At 38.8% G+C, this 18,885-nt stretch overlaps 1 protein-coding gene across 1 annotated transcript in view; it reads right to left on the bottom strand.

Moving 5' to 3' along the window:
• Window positions 1-15,650, bottom strand: part of Nfxl1 (nuclear transcription factor, X-box binding like 1) — a 38,471-nt gene extending 22,821 nt beyond the window's left edge. Inside the window, exons 1-9 of the mRNA XM_051198097.1 lie at window positions 15,542-15,650; window positions 14,968-15,222; window positions 12,143-12,316; window positions 7,357-7,466; window positions 5,486-5,616; window positions 1,725-1,903; window positions 1,340-1,501; window positions 1,141-1,241; window positions 494-608 (exon numbers count right to left, since the gene is read on the bottom strand). Of these exons, the coding sequence (XP_051054054.1) occupies window positions 494-608; window positions 1,141-1,241; window positions 1,340-1,501; window positions 1,725-1,903; window positions 5,486-5,616; window positions 7,357-7,466; window positions 12,143-12,316; window positions 14,968-15,220 (1,225 nt within the window). The 5' untranslated portion in view covers window positions 15,221-15,222; window positions 15,542-15,650. The remainder of the gene's footprint in view (window positions 1-493; window positions 609-1,140; window positions 1,242-1,339; window positions 1,502-1,724; window positions 1,904-5,485; window positions 5,617-7,356; window positions 7,467-12,142; window positions 12,317-14,967; window positions 15,223-15,541) is intronic.
• Between the last annotated feature and the right edge of the window lie 3,235 nt (window positions 15,651-18,885).

Raw genomic sequence — 18,885 nt, 5'->3', positions numbered from 1 at the left:
TGGCTCCTACTGTAGGAGTCAGGAAAGCACACTCAAACTGCTATACTGCTCCCTAATAATCACAACTAAGTTCACAGAGGAAGTTCATACCCACAGACAACAACAGCACAGCCTCCTTCAGAACCAATGTACACCAAGAGACAGACAGAATGTTACAAATAACAGCCTTTCATGATAATCACTCAAAAGTCCTGCTAATGTGAAGGCTCACTCCATGTGGTTACTTTATGGCTATGGACAGAAGTTCGGTAACTGGTACTTAACATCTCACAGAGCAGTTTCAGCACCGTAAACCCTCTACGCCCCAGCTCTCGGTCCTCCGTCTCCCTAACCCTCATTTTTGTCAGTTCCCTTTTTCTAGAAAGTCGTGTAGTTTAGTTCCTACAGGACACATCTTTTTCAAATTAGCTTGTTTCATTTAGTAATATAAATGACCATATCTTCCACATCTTCTCATTGTTCAATAGCTCATTCCCTTCAAAACAAGTCTTACTTGATTTCTGACATGGACAGGACCTCTTCCCGGAGCGAGGACACTCTCCACAAGCACCAACATGACAAACTTGCTCACATGTATGGTTACCACATGGCAGTGTCTTTCCACAGACCTAAAATAAAAGAGATTACAACCACACAAAGAGCAGGGTGAAACATAACCCACTGTGCTTACAACTTCACTATGCCCTTTGCATTACTGTGCTTTACGTCTAACACAGGTGCCATACATGTATGTGAACACATTTACATATGAATACTTTTTCCTGTGTATCATAAAAACATAAGAAAGGACAGATGTGACCTCAGCCGTGTATGAGCATCCACCAGACTTCTAGTCAGCACTACACTGGTTCCAATCTCAGGAAAAGCAACCCACAAACACAATTCTACTTTCTCAATGGCATTATCCCAAATGGAGAATAGCAGAAGCTAAAGAACAATGGAGAAAAGTGTGGGGTTAAAAACAACACACTTAACTAAGAATTCAGCAATTATGTTGAGGGAAAAATTTTTTCTCCAGTAGTTAAGATATTGAATTGAGAAGTAGAGATAACTTTTATTCAACTAACTTAACAAGTATTTGTGCTTTCCAGCCATCTGTTTGTACTCCTACACCCACCCTCAGAGGGCACCAACACTTACTTGGTCACAGTGCCACACTGGGCTCGCACAACTTCTTTCTGTTTCTTTTTTGCCACACACACATTTTTGTCTACTAACTCTCGGACAAGGCTGACAGTTTCCTAAAAGTACAATCACAAATTAGTACACAAATACTAAAAGCAACAAAGACAACCTTGACTCCTTTTAAAGTTAGGGTTTCCCACATGCGGTCTTTTACCTGCATGACAAGGATTCTCACACCTATGTTGCCCACAGAGTAGCTTGCGCCCACACGGCATCTGGCAAGACCACTGCTTGGCACTGCACCTGCGAGGGATAGGTTTTGCTTTCTTACAGTAACAAGTAGTTGTGACCATCTTTGGACAAGGAGGGCAGGGACCTGGAATGCAACAAAGGAGGAGGGATGGAGCAATTAAAAAGTCAGTAACCAAAACTTCTTAGATTTACATTTTCCAGAAATTTCTATCATTTCCTTCATTGCTACTTTAAAGGGTAATTCTTTCTCACAGCAAACTTCAATTCAACTTGGATAATTTTGTTTGCTTGAACACTGAGAAGAAACAACCAGGCAAAAACAACTATATATAAAATATGAAACTCACCTGGATGGCAGAGCAGTAAACATCTATGGCCACAAGGTGGCTTAAATTCTCTCTCACAAACTTGGCCACATGAATGAGGTACAAGCCATGGATCTAAGGGTGGATCTTCTACTTTCCCACAATAGCAAAAATATCTAGCAGGTGTTTCTGATCTTTTGTATTCAAATCTACATTTTGGACTAAAAAAAATGAAATATTAATTCCAATACTAAAAGCAACATAAGAGACAATAATAACAAGACTGTACTTTGTTAGGTAAAAAAAGTAAATTCTTACTATAATCTCTGCATGATATAACTTCCTAAAATATGGAAATACTTTATGCACACACTCTCCAATACAAGAGCCAACGGCCAAATATGGCACATGAGATGAGGCTATGCATAAAACTTACCAACCTTTTTTCATATTATACTTCTAAAACCTGACTTAGCCACATGCAGTTAGTTGCTATGCATTAAACACTGATATCCAAAGTACAACCACAAAGAAAAAGAAACATCGGCTTTCTAGTAGCCAAGACTTTTAACAAATTACATTTTTGCAATATTCATCTAGATTTATATAAGGCTCAACTTTCTTAAAGTTTGGTTATATAATCTACAAATAAACAATTACCAAAAGAAAAAAAATTTAGCCTATGTTATACATAGGCTAAATCTGGCAAAAAGAAACATAACAAAGTCCTGGAATTAAGAAGCACCAGGTAGAATCCAACCTGGTCTAAAGATCAAGTTCCAGGACACCCAAAGCTACACAGAGAAACCCTGTCTCGAAAAAGGAAGAAAGGAAAGGGGGAAAAAAAAAAAAAAAAAAAAAAAAAACCTTGAATGTAAACAAATAATTTCCTAATTTTTCCTTTTTTAAAGTGCATTTATTTTTTTATTTTATGAATATTTTGCCTGCATGTACATATGGACCACATACATGCCTGCTGCTTACAAAGAACCAAAGAAGGTATCAGATGCCCTGATACTACATTGCAGATAGTTGTGAACCACCCTATGAGTGCTAGAACCGAATCTGAGTCCTCTGTAAGAGCTATACATCGTACATCCTCTTAACAATTAGCCATATCTCCAGCTCTGAGAATGTCCTAATGTTCCATCTCTAAAACAAAAAAAAATACACATATTTCAAGTTCACTTAAGTCAAGAGAAAGCTTAAATCTAATTTTATATTCTCTGTTAAAGCAGAATGAGTTATACATTACAATGTCAAAGTAAATTTGGGTTCTATGAATAACAACCTTCAACTCCACCAAAACTTCATTTTGAGGTCATCATAAATCATTCCTAAAAGAGGCTTTAAGCCTTGTTCCTTCCCAAACAAGTGAGTACAGTCAGTGTGCTGCCCCAGGCTATTTGCGCAGCACCGCTTAAATTTGTTTTGTATGAAAGTTGATGTATTTTCATTGCCATGAGAACATGCTGTACTTCCAAATAAACACCATACAAATGTTCAGAACAATCAAAACACATTTATGCTCATAACTAATTTCAAAAACAAGGTATGGAGAGATGGCTCGACCGCTCTTATACAGGACCTGAGTTCAGCTCCCAGATCAGAATCATGTGGCTGAGAATAGCATATAACCCAGCTCCAGGAAATGCCATTACCACTGACCTCTGCAGAGGCACCAGCACTTATACCCATTGAGACAGACAATACTCACACATGCACACTTAAACAGAATGATTTTTAAAGTAAAATTGAAAACTAATGCCACACCTCATATTTATAAATAATTGACATTTTGTTGAAAGAGCTCATTTCCCTTTATTAAAGGAAAATGACTTTTTTATGGCTGTTATAAAGAGGGATATATTTGGATGGGTAACAGGCACTATGTGCTACAGCACTGATACAGAGCTACTTTGGGAGGGGTGATGTGTACAAATGCACAGTTCCACTTTAAAAATGATGGAATATCAACAAAGGCCTTATCCCGATACTCAAAAGGTACTTATCCTAGAAGCACAAATGTTACCGTTCATTTCAATAATTTGTTATAATTTCAATACTTTGTTATAATTTTTACCAGGTTCTAGTTACATCTTGACAAGAAGTAAACAAAGTGGGTTCTTAAATAGCCACTTATTTTCATTTATTGTATTTACAACATCCTTAAGGAATAATATGTAGAACATTACACTTTCATCCTTTCAGGCCTAGGAGAAAAGTAGCGATTCATTATTCTGGCATCTGACATTTCATTCCTCTATGGAAAAATTACTACTTAAAACAGAAGTGAACAGAGCAAAAGTAGAGAGAGTAAAGCTCAAATCTCTAAAACCAGTGACACTGGATAACTGGCTCCCTGCTGCACCCAACACTAAAATCCCTCTGCCATAACCAAGCACAGACTCCAAATTTAAACTCTTTCAAAGCAGCATAGGCTGGAAGAGAAAGAGTCCTCCACACTAAATTCGATCAACAGTTAAAAGAGTAAATCCCAGGTTCCAACTCCAGCTCTGTCTCTCAGCAGTGAGAGGATGTGAGCTCACTGCTGCTGTCAGCAAATTTCCACATCCTCAGGTGTAACAGGCAAAATCTCAGGACTGCCAGAATTATTTACAAAGAAATGTCCATGTCTAAAATGTTTTTTAAAATTATACACAATTTTACAAATATCTCTGTACTTATGATAATTAAGAAGATATGACTCAAAACCAGATCTTATTAGGCTTAAAGCAATACAACTTGGGAGGTATTAGGAAAAAAAGAACACTACCTTATACATTTTTTTAAAAATCAGTTACAGAAAATTGTGATATAAACATACAATGCTCCCTAAGCTGACGTTTAATTTGTGTTAACAATGAATATACCTATCTAGTAGGGCTAGCAAAACAAAGTATTTTACTTTTCTACTTTTTCTCAAAAAAAAAAAAAAAAAAAAAAAATAGAAGAAGCCAAGGTCCAATAATCAATAACAAACAAAGCTGGTAAAATAAATGTGGATAAGTAATATTTCATAATATACAAATGTAATGTTGAGATTGAAGATATTAACTGGAAACCATATCATCAAAGTACATTAGATGACAAGCATATACAGTATGACACTAATGTACACTAACAGGAATTAAAGTGAGATAACAAATTTGGGATGACTCTTATTCAGCCTCACAGACAAGTCCTTGAAAGCATAACTGAGGCCAGGTGTAAGGAAAACTACCGGGTTGCAGCTGGCTGGCTCCAAAATGTTGGCAAGTAACCTCAATCTGCCCTTTGTCTTCAGCACCTTTTGTTTAGCATATGTGAATAGTGATGAGTGTTTCCCAAGTGCACAAAACCCATGCAAAACTTGCTTGGGAAAAATAATGTGATATTCCTTAATTTGCACATGGCATTGTGCTTAGTTAGGATGTTTTGGGAATATGGAAATCAACGTGCCAAAGGTGTAAATTGGAGAAAGTAAAAAAGTCCTGGGCAAAGGGAGCTGAGAGAGGCTGAGTCCCTCTATAACTAGCTGCAAGGCTAAAATCACCCTTAAAGTGCCAAGTGTCTTCTTCCACAGACCCATGTGAACCTACACCAGTTCTACAATACACAGGAAAAGTAGTCTGATGACTTGTTAGTTACTAAAAGATATAAGTATTCACATAAAAACTGCAAGAACATTACCAAGGTCTTTTATCTTTACAAACCAGATAAGTAATGGAAAGCAAACAAACTGAAACTTCTAGAACATAATTTCTGATCCATAATGTTCATTTATTCCACAACTTAAATCCAATGAACAATAAAACAATTACCATGGCCAAGGATAATCTTTCTTTCCAAAATCCTCATCTGTCACAGAAGATACAAGAAACTGGCTGTCTTTAGCCCACTTCTGAATACATGGCATGTGGAATATACAGAAACATCCTGAGCAGCTCCAAACCTAAGACAAAGATGTCAAAATGCATTCCATATGATTTTTCTTTGTTAACTATACAACACTTTAAAATGATTGTCATACACTGAATTATTTTCAAAACTTACCTAAAGATTGAAAAACAAAACAAACTCCTTCTAATATCATAGAAGACATGACCTTTACAAAACTGTATTTAGGGGTATAACATTTGAAAGAAAAATATTCATCACCCAGATTCAATTAGCAAGAAAAACTAAAACTAACAATATGAATGATGTCCAATTTTATTATATATGCGTGTGTGTGTGTATGTATATCTATACACATATATGTATACATATATTCATATATTCACATATACATACTGGTACTGACTGATAGTAACACCTTTTTAAAACATGATATAAATATTTATCCTTGTCAAATATAGCTATACAGATTATATATAGATTTCTGTACTATAATTTCATCAATTTCTTATTGCTAGACATGTTATTCCCAATTATAAAGAATACGACAAAAGAATCCTAGTCATAAACTTTGTGTGTGTATAAATAACCTGTTTTGTTACAGAAACCCAGTAAGTCTAGCATTTACACAAAACTCAAAAACTGAGCAAAAAAAAATGAAAATATATACAACATAAAAGCTTAAGAAAAAGCCAGTAAGATGGTTCAACAGTTAAAGGCACTTATTGTGCAAGTGTGGAGTCCTGAGTTACATCCCCAGAACCCACATAAAGAGAAAAGAGAAAAAACCCACAAAGTTGCCCTCTGACTTCCAAATCCACTGTAGCACACATGTATTCACACATGTAACAAATTCTTAAGGCTTAAGAAGTAATACCAAATTAATAAATTAATCTTTAAGTCTACTAATATTTTAACATAGTAGAAAATGTGGTTGTGGTTTCCTTATTACAACTATTTGGGGAGAAAAAATCAGATGTACCATAAAGCAGGCAGCAGCATTTCATAAAAAGAAACAGCTAATTCCTTAGTTTGATTCCCCAAAAGCCTTCCTAAAATGGGAACTTAGAAGTGTGAGTGGACAGGATGAGGAAGAAGAAATACCAAATAATGGTATTTTGTAGAAGTCATTACTACTAAGACAGCAACAGTTTGATACTGCAGTAAGCCCTTTAAAAAACTATAAAGCATGCTGTTCTAACTCTAAGTAGCACCCTAACAAATTGGGACATTCACCAATTTTCTGGAGGAAGTTGTTCCAGGAGACATGAACTCTCAGTACTGCATTTAACCTATTTATTGGCTGAGTCAATTCCCAAGGTGGACAAACAACCTTGAAAAGAAAGAGGGAGCAGCCTACACAGAGACCGAGCATTGGTATAGATACACTACTCAGGAACTGATATCACAGAAGCTAAGGAGATGTGACTCTGAAACCCATTGAAAATATGGAGCTCAGCAGGAGATCATTTGCCTAGCATGCACTAGGCTCTGGTTAGATCATAGCACCACATAGTAACATTTTGTATTTGTAGGAATCTCTAAACAAATGCTAAAATTACTTTACTAAAACAACATGCATTAGAATTAGAATACTTGTTTCAGATACTAACAGTGCTTAAACTTACTTAGAAATAATTCTTTAAATTTTTTAGATTTACAAAACAGATGAATTCACATATAAAATTGTCAAATGAATTTTTAAACAAACATAAGTGAAAATACAATAAGTGGCTAAATATATAAATGTGATATATGATACTTGTGGAGAGAGATGTCATAAGGGAGAACTTACTGCTTGGTTTCTCTTCACTGAAGCAATACAAATTAGGCACGTCATAGCCCCTGTCTGAAAAGCTTCATTCAAATACTGTTTTGTTCGCTCTAATTCATGTATATCGCCATCTTAAAATGTAAAAATTGAAAACATCACAGTAAACAAACCTAGAAACAACACATCTTCACTAACAGTCATGTTATGTGACAAATGCCAAGCAATTTTACTGCAGAAAATACAACAAAAACCTCAAAGCTTAGCAGAAGAAAATACTCAACAAACTGACAAGAGTGTACCAAGTCCGTGAATTAATAGCACTTCATTACTCACTGGCTTGCTTTCTGCTTAAAATCCCTAACAGTTTTGGTGAAGGCAGAACCACTGGCAAGACCATGAAATATGGCAAGTAATAAAGTATCAAAAAACTCAATAAAGTATGAAGGAAAATGAAAAGCTAAACCCTTAGGGGAGGGGCTAGGACATAACTTGGTCATATTAAAATTTTGTGAATGAGAAGATGCTGAGGTTTCTATACAACAACCACATTTCATTATATGCACACAGCCGAACAAGCATTTTTAGGAAAAGAATACCAGACAGTATTTCCTTTATGCAAGTATTATTTCTTTCGAAGCACTAAAAATATGGCCATAGGATAAACTATTATTACCTCAGCATTATATACCAGAAATCTGAGACACAGAAGTCAGTGACCTGTTTGACTAAGTGAGTTCTCAATTCCTATCCTGTGCTTTCATGGAAAAAAAGGTCTAAGAAAAAGAAGTTAGTAAGAAAATGACAGAGCAGCACTCTAAAATACAAATGACACCAAACTGGAGGTAATTCAAGTCATGTTGGTGTGAGAAAAATGAACTTACATGCCTTTAATGTAACCAAATGATTCAACACAGACTGAATTTCCAAGAAAAGTAGGTCAATAATATATGTTTATATAAGGACAGAATTCACCATGCAATATCTAATTCAAACCAAAACTTGCTGCCGAAAAAGAACTAAATAAGAATCTTAGTTGTTCATTTTCTAAAATCATCTAACTAAATACAGAACTTAACAAAAGTGTGCCCTATCATGACATAAAGAGAAATGTTATTTACACTGTTAAAAAAACAAATGTAACAAAATTACTAAAGATAAATACTTTATTTTACATTTAAGTTTTAAAAATATCCTCAAACAGAATAATTATATTCAATGTTTATTTTGCTCATATAAAACTTTGATTTAAAAAAAAATATTTTAAATTCCATCAGTTTATACATACATAATTCATAAAATTTAAATTTAAGAATATGATGGTATAGTCTTACAAATTAAAGTCTGAGTTTATCTCTATGAAATTCAGGTAACATTTCTTTGAAAGCTGTAATTTAATTTAGCTACAGCAATAAAGTGCAATGCTGCATTGCCTGGCATGTCACAGTGAACACAGCATACACCGGATGTCCTATTCTAAAATGACCACAGTGGCAAGTAAGGAAACATGAGTTTGAAGAGGTCAATACTGGAATGAGCAGAAAGTGGCAGTTAAAGGCAGTTAGTGGAAAGTTACATGTGTCTGTTTTCTCTTCTGGCAAATGCTCACAGTAGTCATAAAGGCCTGCAATAGGTAAAGCCAGTGTGCAGGGAGAAAGGGGATAATTAAGAAGTCAAGCAATATGGAGGCTGAGTTGAAGAGGAGGTAAACATGGACAAACAGCAGTCCTAGACCAGACAGAGCTACAGGGTAAGACCCTGTTTCAAAAATAAAAGTTACCAAGTAAAATCTAGGAGGCTTTGGTGACAACCATCTTGTGGTTTAATTTGTGCCATGTATAGACCACCTCTGCTCGTGTATTTCTGACTTAGAAGACTGACATGCTACTAGATTGAGAAAACTAAAGAATGTAGTGAGATAGTCCTTCTGGCACTGACCATGCCCATTGGGGGGTGGAGCCATGGGCGGAAGTCTTTCTGTGGCACTGACCACGCCCGTTGGGGGGTGGAGCCATGGGCGGAAGTGACCTGTGGAAGGAGGTCCTAGGAAGAGCTGGGAAAAGCCCTCTTGGACTCGGACAAGAGAACATAGGGTGAAATTTCCTGATGTTCATCTGTCTAGGTTGTAAGTTATTTCTCCCTGAATAAACATCTATTCGGCCTATTTGTTTATCCTGATCCTTATTTAACAGTGATAAAAGAAGTCATCTTTTCTAACGTGAGATATCCATGGGTGAAGATGACATACTCTTTAGAATAAAGCCATGAAAGTTTGAAGTCCAGAGAATGCAAAGGCAGAGACCAAAAAAATTGGAGGGGTTCTTGGTAATGTACTAGTGTTCAACTCAACAGTGTGGAGGAGACCATCTTATTACTCTGGCATTTATTAAATTAAAACACTTAACCAGTCCAGTTTCCTTAATGTATTACATGCATAGTGTAGAACATTCAGGAATGAGAATCAAAGCACTAATATATTTGAAACAAAAATTACTTGAGATAAAAATATGCTAAAAACTCATAAAGCATGCAAATGATAGTCATTTCTTAGTATCTACACTAAGAGATAGCTGTGTTAATTACTATGTGCCATATTTAAAGGTAAAACCTGCCAGCCAGGTGGTTGTTTTTCTTCTCCCTTTTAAGCTACAGCTATCCTACTAGTCAGCAACTGCAACTCTGCCACTACCAGCAGCAGGTAGGCTACAAGCTCTGAAGGCTAAAGAAATCGTGTTCCCTCAGGCACCAACTCTTTCAAAGCTACTAAAGAAACTTATTTAAATCTGTCCTGCTAAAGAACTCAAGATTCACAGGTTAAGGCAGAACTCTAACCCTGCTTCCCAGAGAGGCTAAAGAGCAAGCAGCTCACCTAGCTCACCCCGGAGTCTCCCAAGTGCTCTTTCTCACCCCTTCTTATAAACCCTTCTTCACTTGCCTCTTCCCTACAGCTTCCTGTCAGCTAGTTGCTGACCTAGCCTCCTGACTACAGGTGAATTTTATAGTTAATCCACATCTTTGCATTATTAAACAAATGTCCCAGAGCATAAACAAAACTAACATACCTTAAAATAATATTCCACAACATGTGGCAGTGGCTCATAACTTTAATCCCAGCACTCAGGAGGCAGAGGCAGGCGGATCTCTTTGAGCTCGAGGCAGCCTGGTCTATAATGATCCAGGACAGCATCCAAAGCTACAGAGAAACTCTGTCTCAAAAAACAAATAAAAAAAAAAAAAAAAAAAAAAAAAGTAAAACCGTAAAGTTGCTTTCATCAGCTTTTATTTTGCTAGGCTTGACATTTCAGCTGAATTTCCTTCATTACTCAGGAGATGTGGTAAGTTTCTTAAGAGAATGCATACAAACCTTTGCAGCTTCATCAATCAGTACATGTAGATAACACACAAAGCACCAAAAGGATGATGGACTTACTCTCATGCTGCTATCTTTATTCTAGCTAACACACAAACTCCACTCTGCTTGACCATGTTGTCCCAGCAATGCTATTCTCAGTAAAGCACTGTGCAATAACTAAGGAACAAATCAGTAACAAATACAAGAGAGCTGATGTGGAATTATGACAGAAGGCCTATACCTAAAGGAAGACAGGGTCTTTTAAGTGGAAAAAATCTTTTAAAAGACAAAGACAGAAAGGAAATCAGCTATGGTAGAAAATCTCTAAGACTCAAGCTTACAACACATGTCAGACATTTCAGTAGACAACACATACTATCTGAAAAAGCAGTATTACTTCACTCCAACAACTCCATATTTACTATTACCGGACTCATTTCACGTAACAGAGACCCTGAGCCAATGTGAACATGCCCAATCCTAAGTCTTAGCAGCTTGGCTTGTGAGTCTTTTTAACCAGTATACTGATTTCCCCACAATAGACAGGTTCAAGAGCTGCTAGCTGTCTTGTCTACTTCAGCTGTCAAGCTGCTTTTACCCAGAAAATACCATGAGCCAAATAAAAGTTCAAAAGCTGAGCAAATCAGATGGAATGGAAGCCAACTCTGCCATTCACTAATTGTGTCATATTAGGAGAGTCTTCTGTCCTATGAAGAGTCATTTCCTAGGAAAACGTTTTTTCTAGTTCTAACGTAATTTTAAAGCAAAAAACAAAAAAAAAACCTAAAATGAGAATATAAGCATGTATAACATAAGACTATATAAATAGCATGAAATACATCTATAAAAATGCTGAGAAATGTTAATGTTTCTAATGACCTAAGTATAAAATTTGGAAAACTTAAGAGTAGAGATACTAATCTTTGAAATAATCTATTTTTATTAAATGTCCTGTTTCACATTAAGTAAAAGGAGGGAGAGATTGTTTTAAGCACAATCCAAACATATACAACAACTAATGAATATGCATGTCAGACCTGTAATTTTTAAAAACAGTATGAAAACCAAATATAAGATTAAAAACTCCAGTAATAAATTCCAGATACAAAATGGACTTTGAAGCAACTTTAACGTGATTATAAAGGAGAAGAAAATGGAGACTACACTGGAAGGGGTCCCCCCACAGTCCTGTGGCCTAAGAGCATCATCACCAGCAACTACCTACCCTACCTGTTTCTCTGGGAGTTAGGGCTGTAAAGAGCACTTACCATACAATCTACTTTATACAAAGATTACAATTAATAACATATAATTTAAATAGCAAAATGTATTCAAATTCACAAGATGTCCACACTGAACATGAAAACCTATTCTGTATAGTAATTTAAACTGTAACTACACAATATCAGAAATACACTTCTACTTATATTGAAGAGGTCAAAATTGGTAAGCTAGTACCTGTGTGAGTAGTGTATGATACGAATGTATTAGCGACGATTTTGCCCTGTTTTCCTTCCAAGTCTTCATCACCTTCTTCTTCAGAGGAGGAGCTGCAGTTCTCCTCCACAAGCTTCCTGGCTGCAGCTTCATTGGCCTTCTTGATCTCCTCAAATTTCCTCTGAGACGTTAGCTCTGCTTGCAAAGCAGAAAAAAGAGAAGTTTCACTTCTGCAAGTCAGTGTCTTCACAAAGCATGCACGATGGAGGATCACACCTCTTTTATTTTTCAAGTCAGTGAGATTCCAGTTTGACTATTGTTTCAGCTTGAAACACACATTTGAAAGCGACCTTTCTTCTTACCTATCTTCTTACCATATGTGAGAAAAAACAATCTAATTTCTTACCACAGAACCAGAGGAAACAACACGACAAACACTAACTTTAGAAGAACCCTACCAAAGTAATCAAGAGCCATAGACAACAGAGACTAACAAACTAATGAGAAATTCTAAAGTATAGTAACAATGTCGAACACCTCCTGAGGAGTCTCAAGAAATTTAAATGGAAATGAAATGTTAAATACACTACATAAGGCAGGTGTGATGGCAAGTACCTCTACTCCCAGCACTCAGGAGGCATAAATAGGTGGACCTCTGTGAGTTCAAGGTCAGCCTGGTCTCCACAGTGAGCGCCAGGACAGCCAAGAATACATAATAGATGACTCTGTCTCAAAAAAAAAAGACATGTAGAAGTCAGGTGTGGTAACACACAGTACATCTTTTACCCTAGCACGTAGGAGACCAAAGTAGGATTCCTGAGTTCAAGGCCAGCCACCAATAACTACATAGAAGACACTGTCTCAAAAATAAGCAAATACTAAATAAAGATCACTAAAATACATTATACATCATGATTTTAAAGAAATGGGGGAACATACTCAGTGAAGACAATATCAGAATGACAGGAGGTGGTGCTTCTTCCAACCAGTCTCAGGAACCGTCCAGCCCACAGATTAACAGAGTTTACCTACTCTATTAGCTGCTTCTTATAAAGCTCCAAATCTTCCAGCCTTCACGGTTAACTTGACATTTTTGTCATCACACAAAACGTTAACATGAAAACATGCTTCTAACAATTTCACTCCAAAAACTGTTAGACAGGACTGAATTGTTCTACTACTACTATCCAGAGAAAGGATGTTAAATAACGCTTGAACCAGATCTTCTCATTTCCAGAGCACTCTCTGTACTCCCCGTTGTTACTTAATTACACAGTAATACAAAAACAGAACCAGATAATTTTCCAAGCACCTGTTCCCAATAAGAGTTAAGGACCTGGGAACTGTACTTGAACAAACATGCTCTATCCTCTATGGACACCAAAGGTGCTTTAAGAAAAGACTCTTGGGCTGAATGGGTGCTCATAGTAAAAGGATTTTAAATTTACTATTCTAAATCACCAACTAAAAACGCATCATATATCAGGCTGAGGAACCACTATCAGAATAAATCTTCTTACTTTAGGTAGTCTATTTGTACTCAGGAAATGTGTTCCTTTTGTTATTGAAGCTAATTTGATTAACCACTGTTTTGAGTAAAAATAGAAGAAAATGTACTCGGGATGCTTTAGGAATGTTTTTAGGAATCTCAGTAACTGCTGTAGGACATACATGGCAAAATAAGAAGGATGTCGTTACTCTTAGGAGTGGGCAAAAAACCCAAATCAGGAAGATATAACAGAAACACTAAGACTCTGGTAAGTATATGTTACCCTAAGTTAGGTAACAACATCTGGAGGAAGTCACAGACAAGGTGACCAAGCAGTCTTCTCACAAGTTATTCCTAATGGTGAACTGTCAACTATTCAGACAGAAAACACCTGCTTTCCTCCTACCCACAAAATCCAAGCAAGCTTACCCATCTGCTCAAGGGACTCCAAACTGTACCCTTCTTCATCTCTATGATAAAACTGGCCAATTGCAAGGAAAACCAACACTAACTTTCAAGTTATCCTAAAAGAAACCCCACTCAGAGGTTCCATTTCGCTCTTAAAGGGAAGAAATTATGAAATTATGTTATGATCTCAGAAATAAAAAAGTTAAAAAAAAAAAAAGTCTTCTGAAAAATACATCCCAAACACAAAATGATTTCCGGAGGGATCGTTCAATTTTTTCCATGCACAGTTACATGTAAGTGATCTCAACACTTTGACAAATCCATGGTAGCAACACTAGATACACCCAAGGAAAGACATGAAACTTATAAACAGGAATCAGTGGAAAACACCGCCAACAACCGAAGCCTTTGGAGGGTCTAAAGCAATCAGTCAAAAATGTCAGGTGGCCTGGTAAAGATGGTTATCAATGAATAGTGCTCAAAGTACAGTTAATATAGGATGCAGTTCCCAGTCTGTACGTAAATAGGATTCTGAGACCTTAGCCTAGCTTGCTGTTACCATTCACTGAGATACGAAGGCACAAGATCTTACTCAACAACAACAAAAGTTAAACATTTTAGATTTTAAAAGAAAACAAACACTAGCGATCAATTTACTGGTAAGCAAGCCCTGAGTTGGCCAAACAAACCAGATCTGCTAGACACAATTTAAATCTTAAGGTCTAGGGATTCAGGTAAGTAAAAAGCAGTGATTGGAAGAATCTGGGCAGAGAAGAAACAACCACAATAACAATTACAATGAAGATCAAAGAGATGATACGGAAATCTGCCTGAGTCTGAGAAGGTCCTGATACTAAACTCCCTGAGCAATATTTTTTTTTAAAGTGAATGAGACTACGAGGGCACTGGAAACCACAGGTATGATGGGGAGCTTGGAAGGGACGGGGACTCGAGTCATCCTCACCAGTAGCCCTTGGGGTCTGCGGGGCTTCGCCTCCCGCTGATCGCTGCCTGCGACCTGCAACGGCCAGGGTCGCTGCTCCGCCGGGGCTGGGGACCGAAGACCCCGCGCTCCCGGACCCTTTGGCTCGCCCTCCTCCTGCACCGCCAAGAGGGACTCCATTTCCTGAGGAGGGGACCGCGGCGGCCCGTCCTCGGGCTCGGCCTCGGCCAGCGGCCACCTGGCGCCAAGAAGCGTCCATCCCTGCAGAGGAGAAAGGAGAAGGCGCGTGAGAGGGGGTGGGCTGCGGGCAGCTGCCGAGGAGCCGTCAGGTCGGGCCTGGGTGCAGACGGACGGACCCCGCGACTCGGAGACCCCGTCTGGGGAGGTCGCGGCCCTGTGTCTCCCGAGGGCGAGTCCCTGCCGAACCCGAGCTGGAGCGACGGGCGAAGGGGAAGAGGGCTGGGAGCAGAAATGAACCGTGGAGCCACCAGGACCCCCACCCGGACAGGAAGCGCCTAGGCCACGGGAAATCCTCCTCAGCCTCAGGACAAGTGCGGTGGGCAGAGAAGCGAAGACTGACCCTGCGGCCCCGGGCGGGAACCAACTGCTGGGGTGGACCACGCCGAAAGCTACGTCTCCTTACCGACGGCGCCCACCGCCAGCGACTACAACTCCCAGAAACCTCCGCCCGCGGACCGCAGAATGCGTGGCAGCGCCGCCGCTTTCTTATCCGGAAGCGGCTACGGAATTCTTAGCACGCATGCGCTCACGGGGTTCTTCCCAGTCTTTGGGATCTTTATTTCCCAGCGCGCTCTGGGGCTCGTGAAAGGCGAACACCTTCACTGGTGGGCGCGCCGGAGTGTTCTCTTAATCTATCCATTAGCAAACGCTCCCCGGAAATCCGTGGCGTGTCGAGATTCAGTCAGAGAGGGCTCATTTGACCTAAAGCTGTCTTTGCCATAGTCTTGCTGTTTGCAGGTGGCCTTAAGATTATCATCCTGGAAGTTCTTACAAAGAAAATGCTATGGACACCGTGGGAAACTGGGTCAGGAAAGCTACTGGAGCATTGCAGGAAAGTTGCTTGATTTGAGAAAGCTGCCTTCTGAACTCCCAAAGGAACCCAACCCCTATTATTGCGGTCTCCCCTGGAGACGTCTTATTTTACCTCCAAAACTACTCCGTCGTATGTTTCCTTAAGAAAAATAACTGAGAGCCAAGAGCTAATCTTTAGACTGTACTGAGTGTATGCAATAACATGTATAAATTACAGAAATTCGTTTAGTCATCTGTCTGGGACCAAGCAGAATTTTGGTTGATATTTGGGATTTAAAGACTGTATAGTCTTTAAATTACCCTCCAACTTAATTAATTCCCCAGTGTTTACCACATCCATCAAATAGGTGCCATTTAATGGGTCCAGTAGTGTACAAAATATTTAACATATGTTGCATTTGCATATGTGTGTATTTATGCACATTTAAATTTTTCGTATATAGCATGTCGAGATGAATCACAAGGCTATATTTAAAAGTATTATTAAAGTCTATTACAGTAGTTGCAGTTCCATTTTTATGAACTTGTTGAACAAGTGTGAGAAGGCAGATTAGTGCTCACATCTGTGAAGATTAGTTATGCTGGGTGTGGAAATGTTTTGTAGTGATAAAAGCAACAGTTTCACAGGCATGTATGGACATGATAATTCATCAGTTAAATATTTGTGGCTTGCACCATTCACTATATGTGCTTCATTCCTCAATTTTTAAAAACCATTCCAAACTAAGTCTAGAGAAATAATATACCTTGCTATGCCTGTTGTCCAGCCATTTGACAATGCAATCTAATTGTCATAATGACACGTCTTTATTTGGATTGGTTTTGCCAGAGTTCTATACTCTTCAAATGTTCTTATATTTTACATATACATCTTTACTTAAACACTCCCAGTTATGAATGTATTGCCTGCCCCTTCACAGTCCAGTATATATGTCTATAACCCTGACTCCTTTAAGCATCCTGAATAGAAAGTGCTAGAGAAACATTGCAGGGATAAAGTGAATCCCTGGTGTTATTTATGGATATAGCCCAGCAACAGATCAGTCACCTGCAGCTCTGCCTGGCCTGACCTTTAACAACGAAACTGGCTGGAAGTCCTTCTGTTCATGTTCACACCTGATCCACCAGTCACTTTACTACTGATGTTTACACCTGACTCTGTGCTTGGTACCAGATCCACTGCAGATCAGGCACAGGCGACTGGGTTCTATGGCACTCAGCATTCTCACTCCCCGAATTGCTATCACCTGCCTTTGTTGGCACTCCAAAAGCTTACTTGCTGCTTGCCCTGTAGACTGGCTCTGTACAGAACAGACCACCCATCTCCTCTGTTATCCCTTGTGCAGAACTATACTGTTATGATTTGGCACTGGTGGGACCTTTGCAGGAAGGTATACATAGGATGAGGCAGACAGAGGTTACTTGGGAAGTTTTATTGGAGGAAAGAAAGGGTTTGGGGAAGGGGAGGGAGAGGGGAGAGAAAGTAGGGACTGGAGGCAAAGGCCTTGCCTCTTCTGAGCAACAGTGGGAAAGAAAGAGCAGGAGTGGGTGGAGCTTGTCTCTTAAAAGGAACTTTTGTGCCTGTATAGGGACATAGGGTACTGCCTGCCATACATGCAGGTACGATACATTCAGCCAGGTCTGCAAGCGACCAAGGTGTGCCAGGATGCTAACATATACCATTTGTGATAAGATCTGGATTCCATTGTTGGAAAGGGGCACTTTGTGTTTCCATTGGTAGTCTCCATCAGCCTTCCAGTACAATATACAGCATCTGGAGAAGTGTAACAACTCAGTGATAGAGTATCTCCCTAGTTTACAGGAGGCCTTATACTGATAAGACCACCAGCACCAGAATAAAACAAGAAAGCAAAATAAACCAACTTCCTTATGATAAATTCTTTGTATTAAACCCACTATGTGTTTTCTAGTCCCATTTGCGTCTACAATGATAAAGACACTATATGCATAGTTTCAATGTGTTACCAGCCAGGCAAACACAAACCTGGCCCAGCCCCTTGGGGACCTAGCATGCATGGCAGGCAGTATCCTGGCTCTGTAAGCAGGTGCAAAGGTCTCTCTTTCATTTCTCTCAGGAGGCAGATCACTGACTCTCTTTCTCTCTCCCCTCTTCTTCCCTTTTCTAATTCCCTTTCCCCAATAAATATTCCACATAAGTCTTACCTGATGACTCATTTGTCTCTCACCTGCCATGGGACTGGCTAAAGGTCCTACCTCATGTTATATTCATAACACAGTGTCCTTTCAATATCCAATGCAGCCCAATGAAACTAGGGGCAGAGAAGAAAGTGTTATGAAGTAAATAAATGATAAATGTGTGTCTCAGTTATTATTCTTAATTGTGGCTGTGAAGAGAGACTGTGACCAAGGCAACTCTCATAAGAGAAAGCATTAAATTGGGGGCTTGCTTACAGTTTCAGGGGCTTAGTTCATTATCATCATGGCAGGAGTATGGCATCATGCAGGCAGGAACTGGAGCAGTAGCTGAGAGCTACATCCTCATCTCTAGGCCAAGTGGCTGAAAGAGATAAAAGCCTGAGGCTGAGATGGGCTTCTGAACCCTCAAAGTCTACCCACAATGATATACTTCCTCCAACAAGGCCACCTCTATTCTAACAAGGCCACACCTCCTAATCCTATAATTCTTTCCATACTTCCACTCCCTGATGACTAAGCATTCAAATTTATGAGCCTGTGGGGCCATTCTCATTCAAACACTGAAATATGCAATGCAAATTCTCCATTCAAGAAAACATTAAAAACAGTTCACCCATAGATGGGGCAGAGAATAATTAGAAACATTAAGTAGCCAGGTTGATTTTTCTGATCAGGTAACTTTGGGAAATGACT

The sequence above is a fragment of the Phodopus roborovskii genome, unplaced genomic scaffold (genome assembly GCF_943737965.1).
Source record: "Phodopus roborovskii unplaced genomic scaffold, PHOROB, whole genome shotgun sequence".
Taxonomy (NCBI): domain Eukaryota; kingdom Metazoa; phylum Chordata; class Mammalia; order Rodentia; family Cricetidae; genus Phodopus; species Phodopus roborovskii.
Note: the sequence above shows the minus strand (reverse complement) of the source record. Positions and strands in the feature narration are given on the sequence as shown.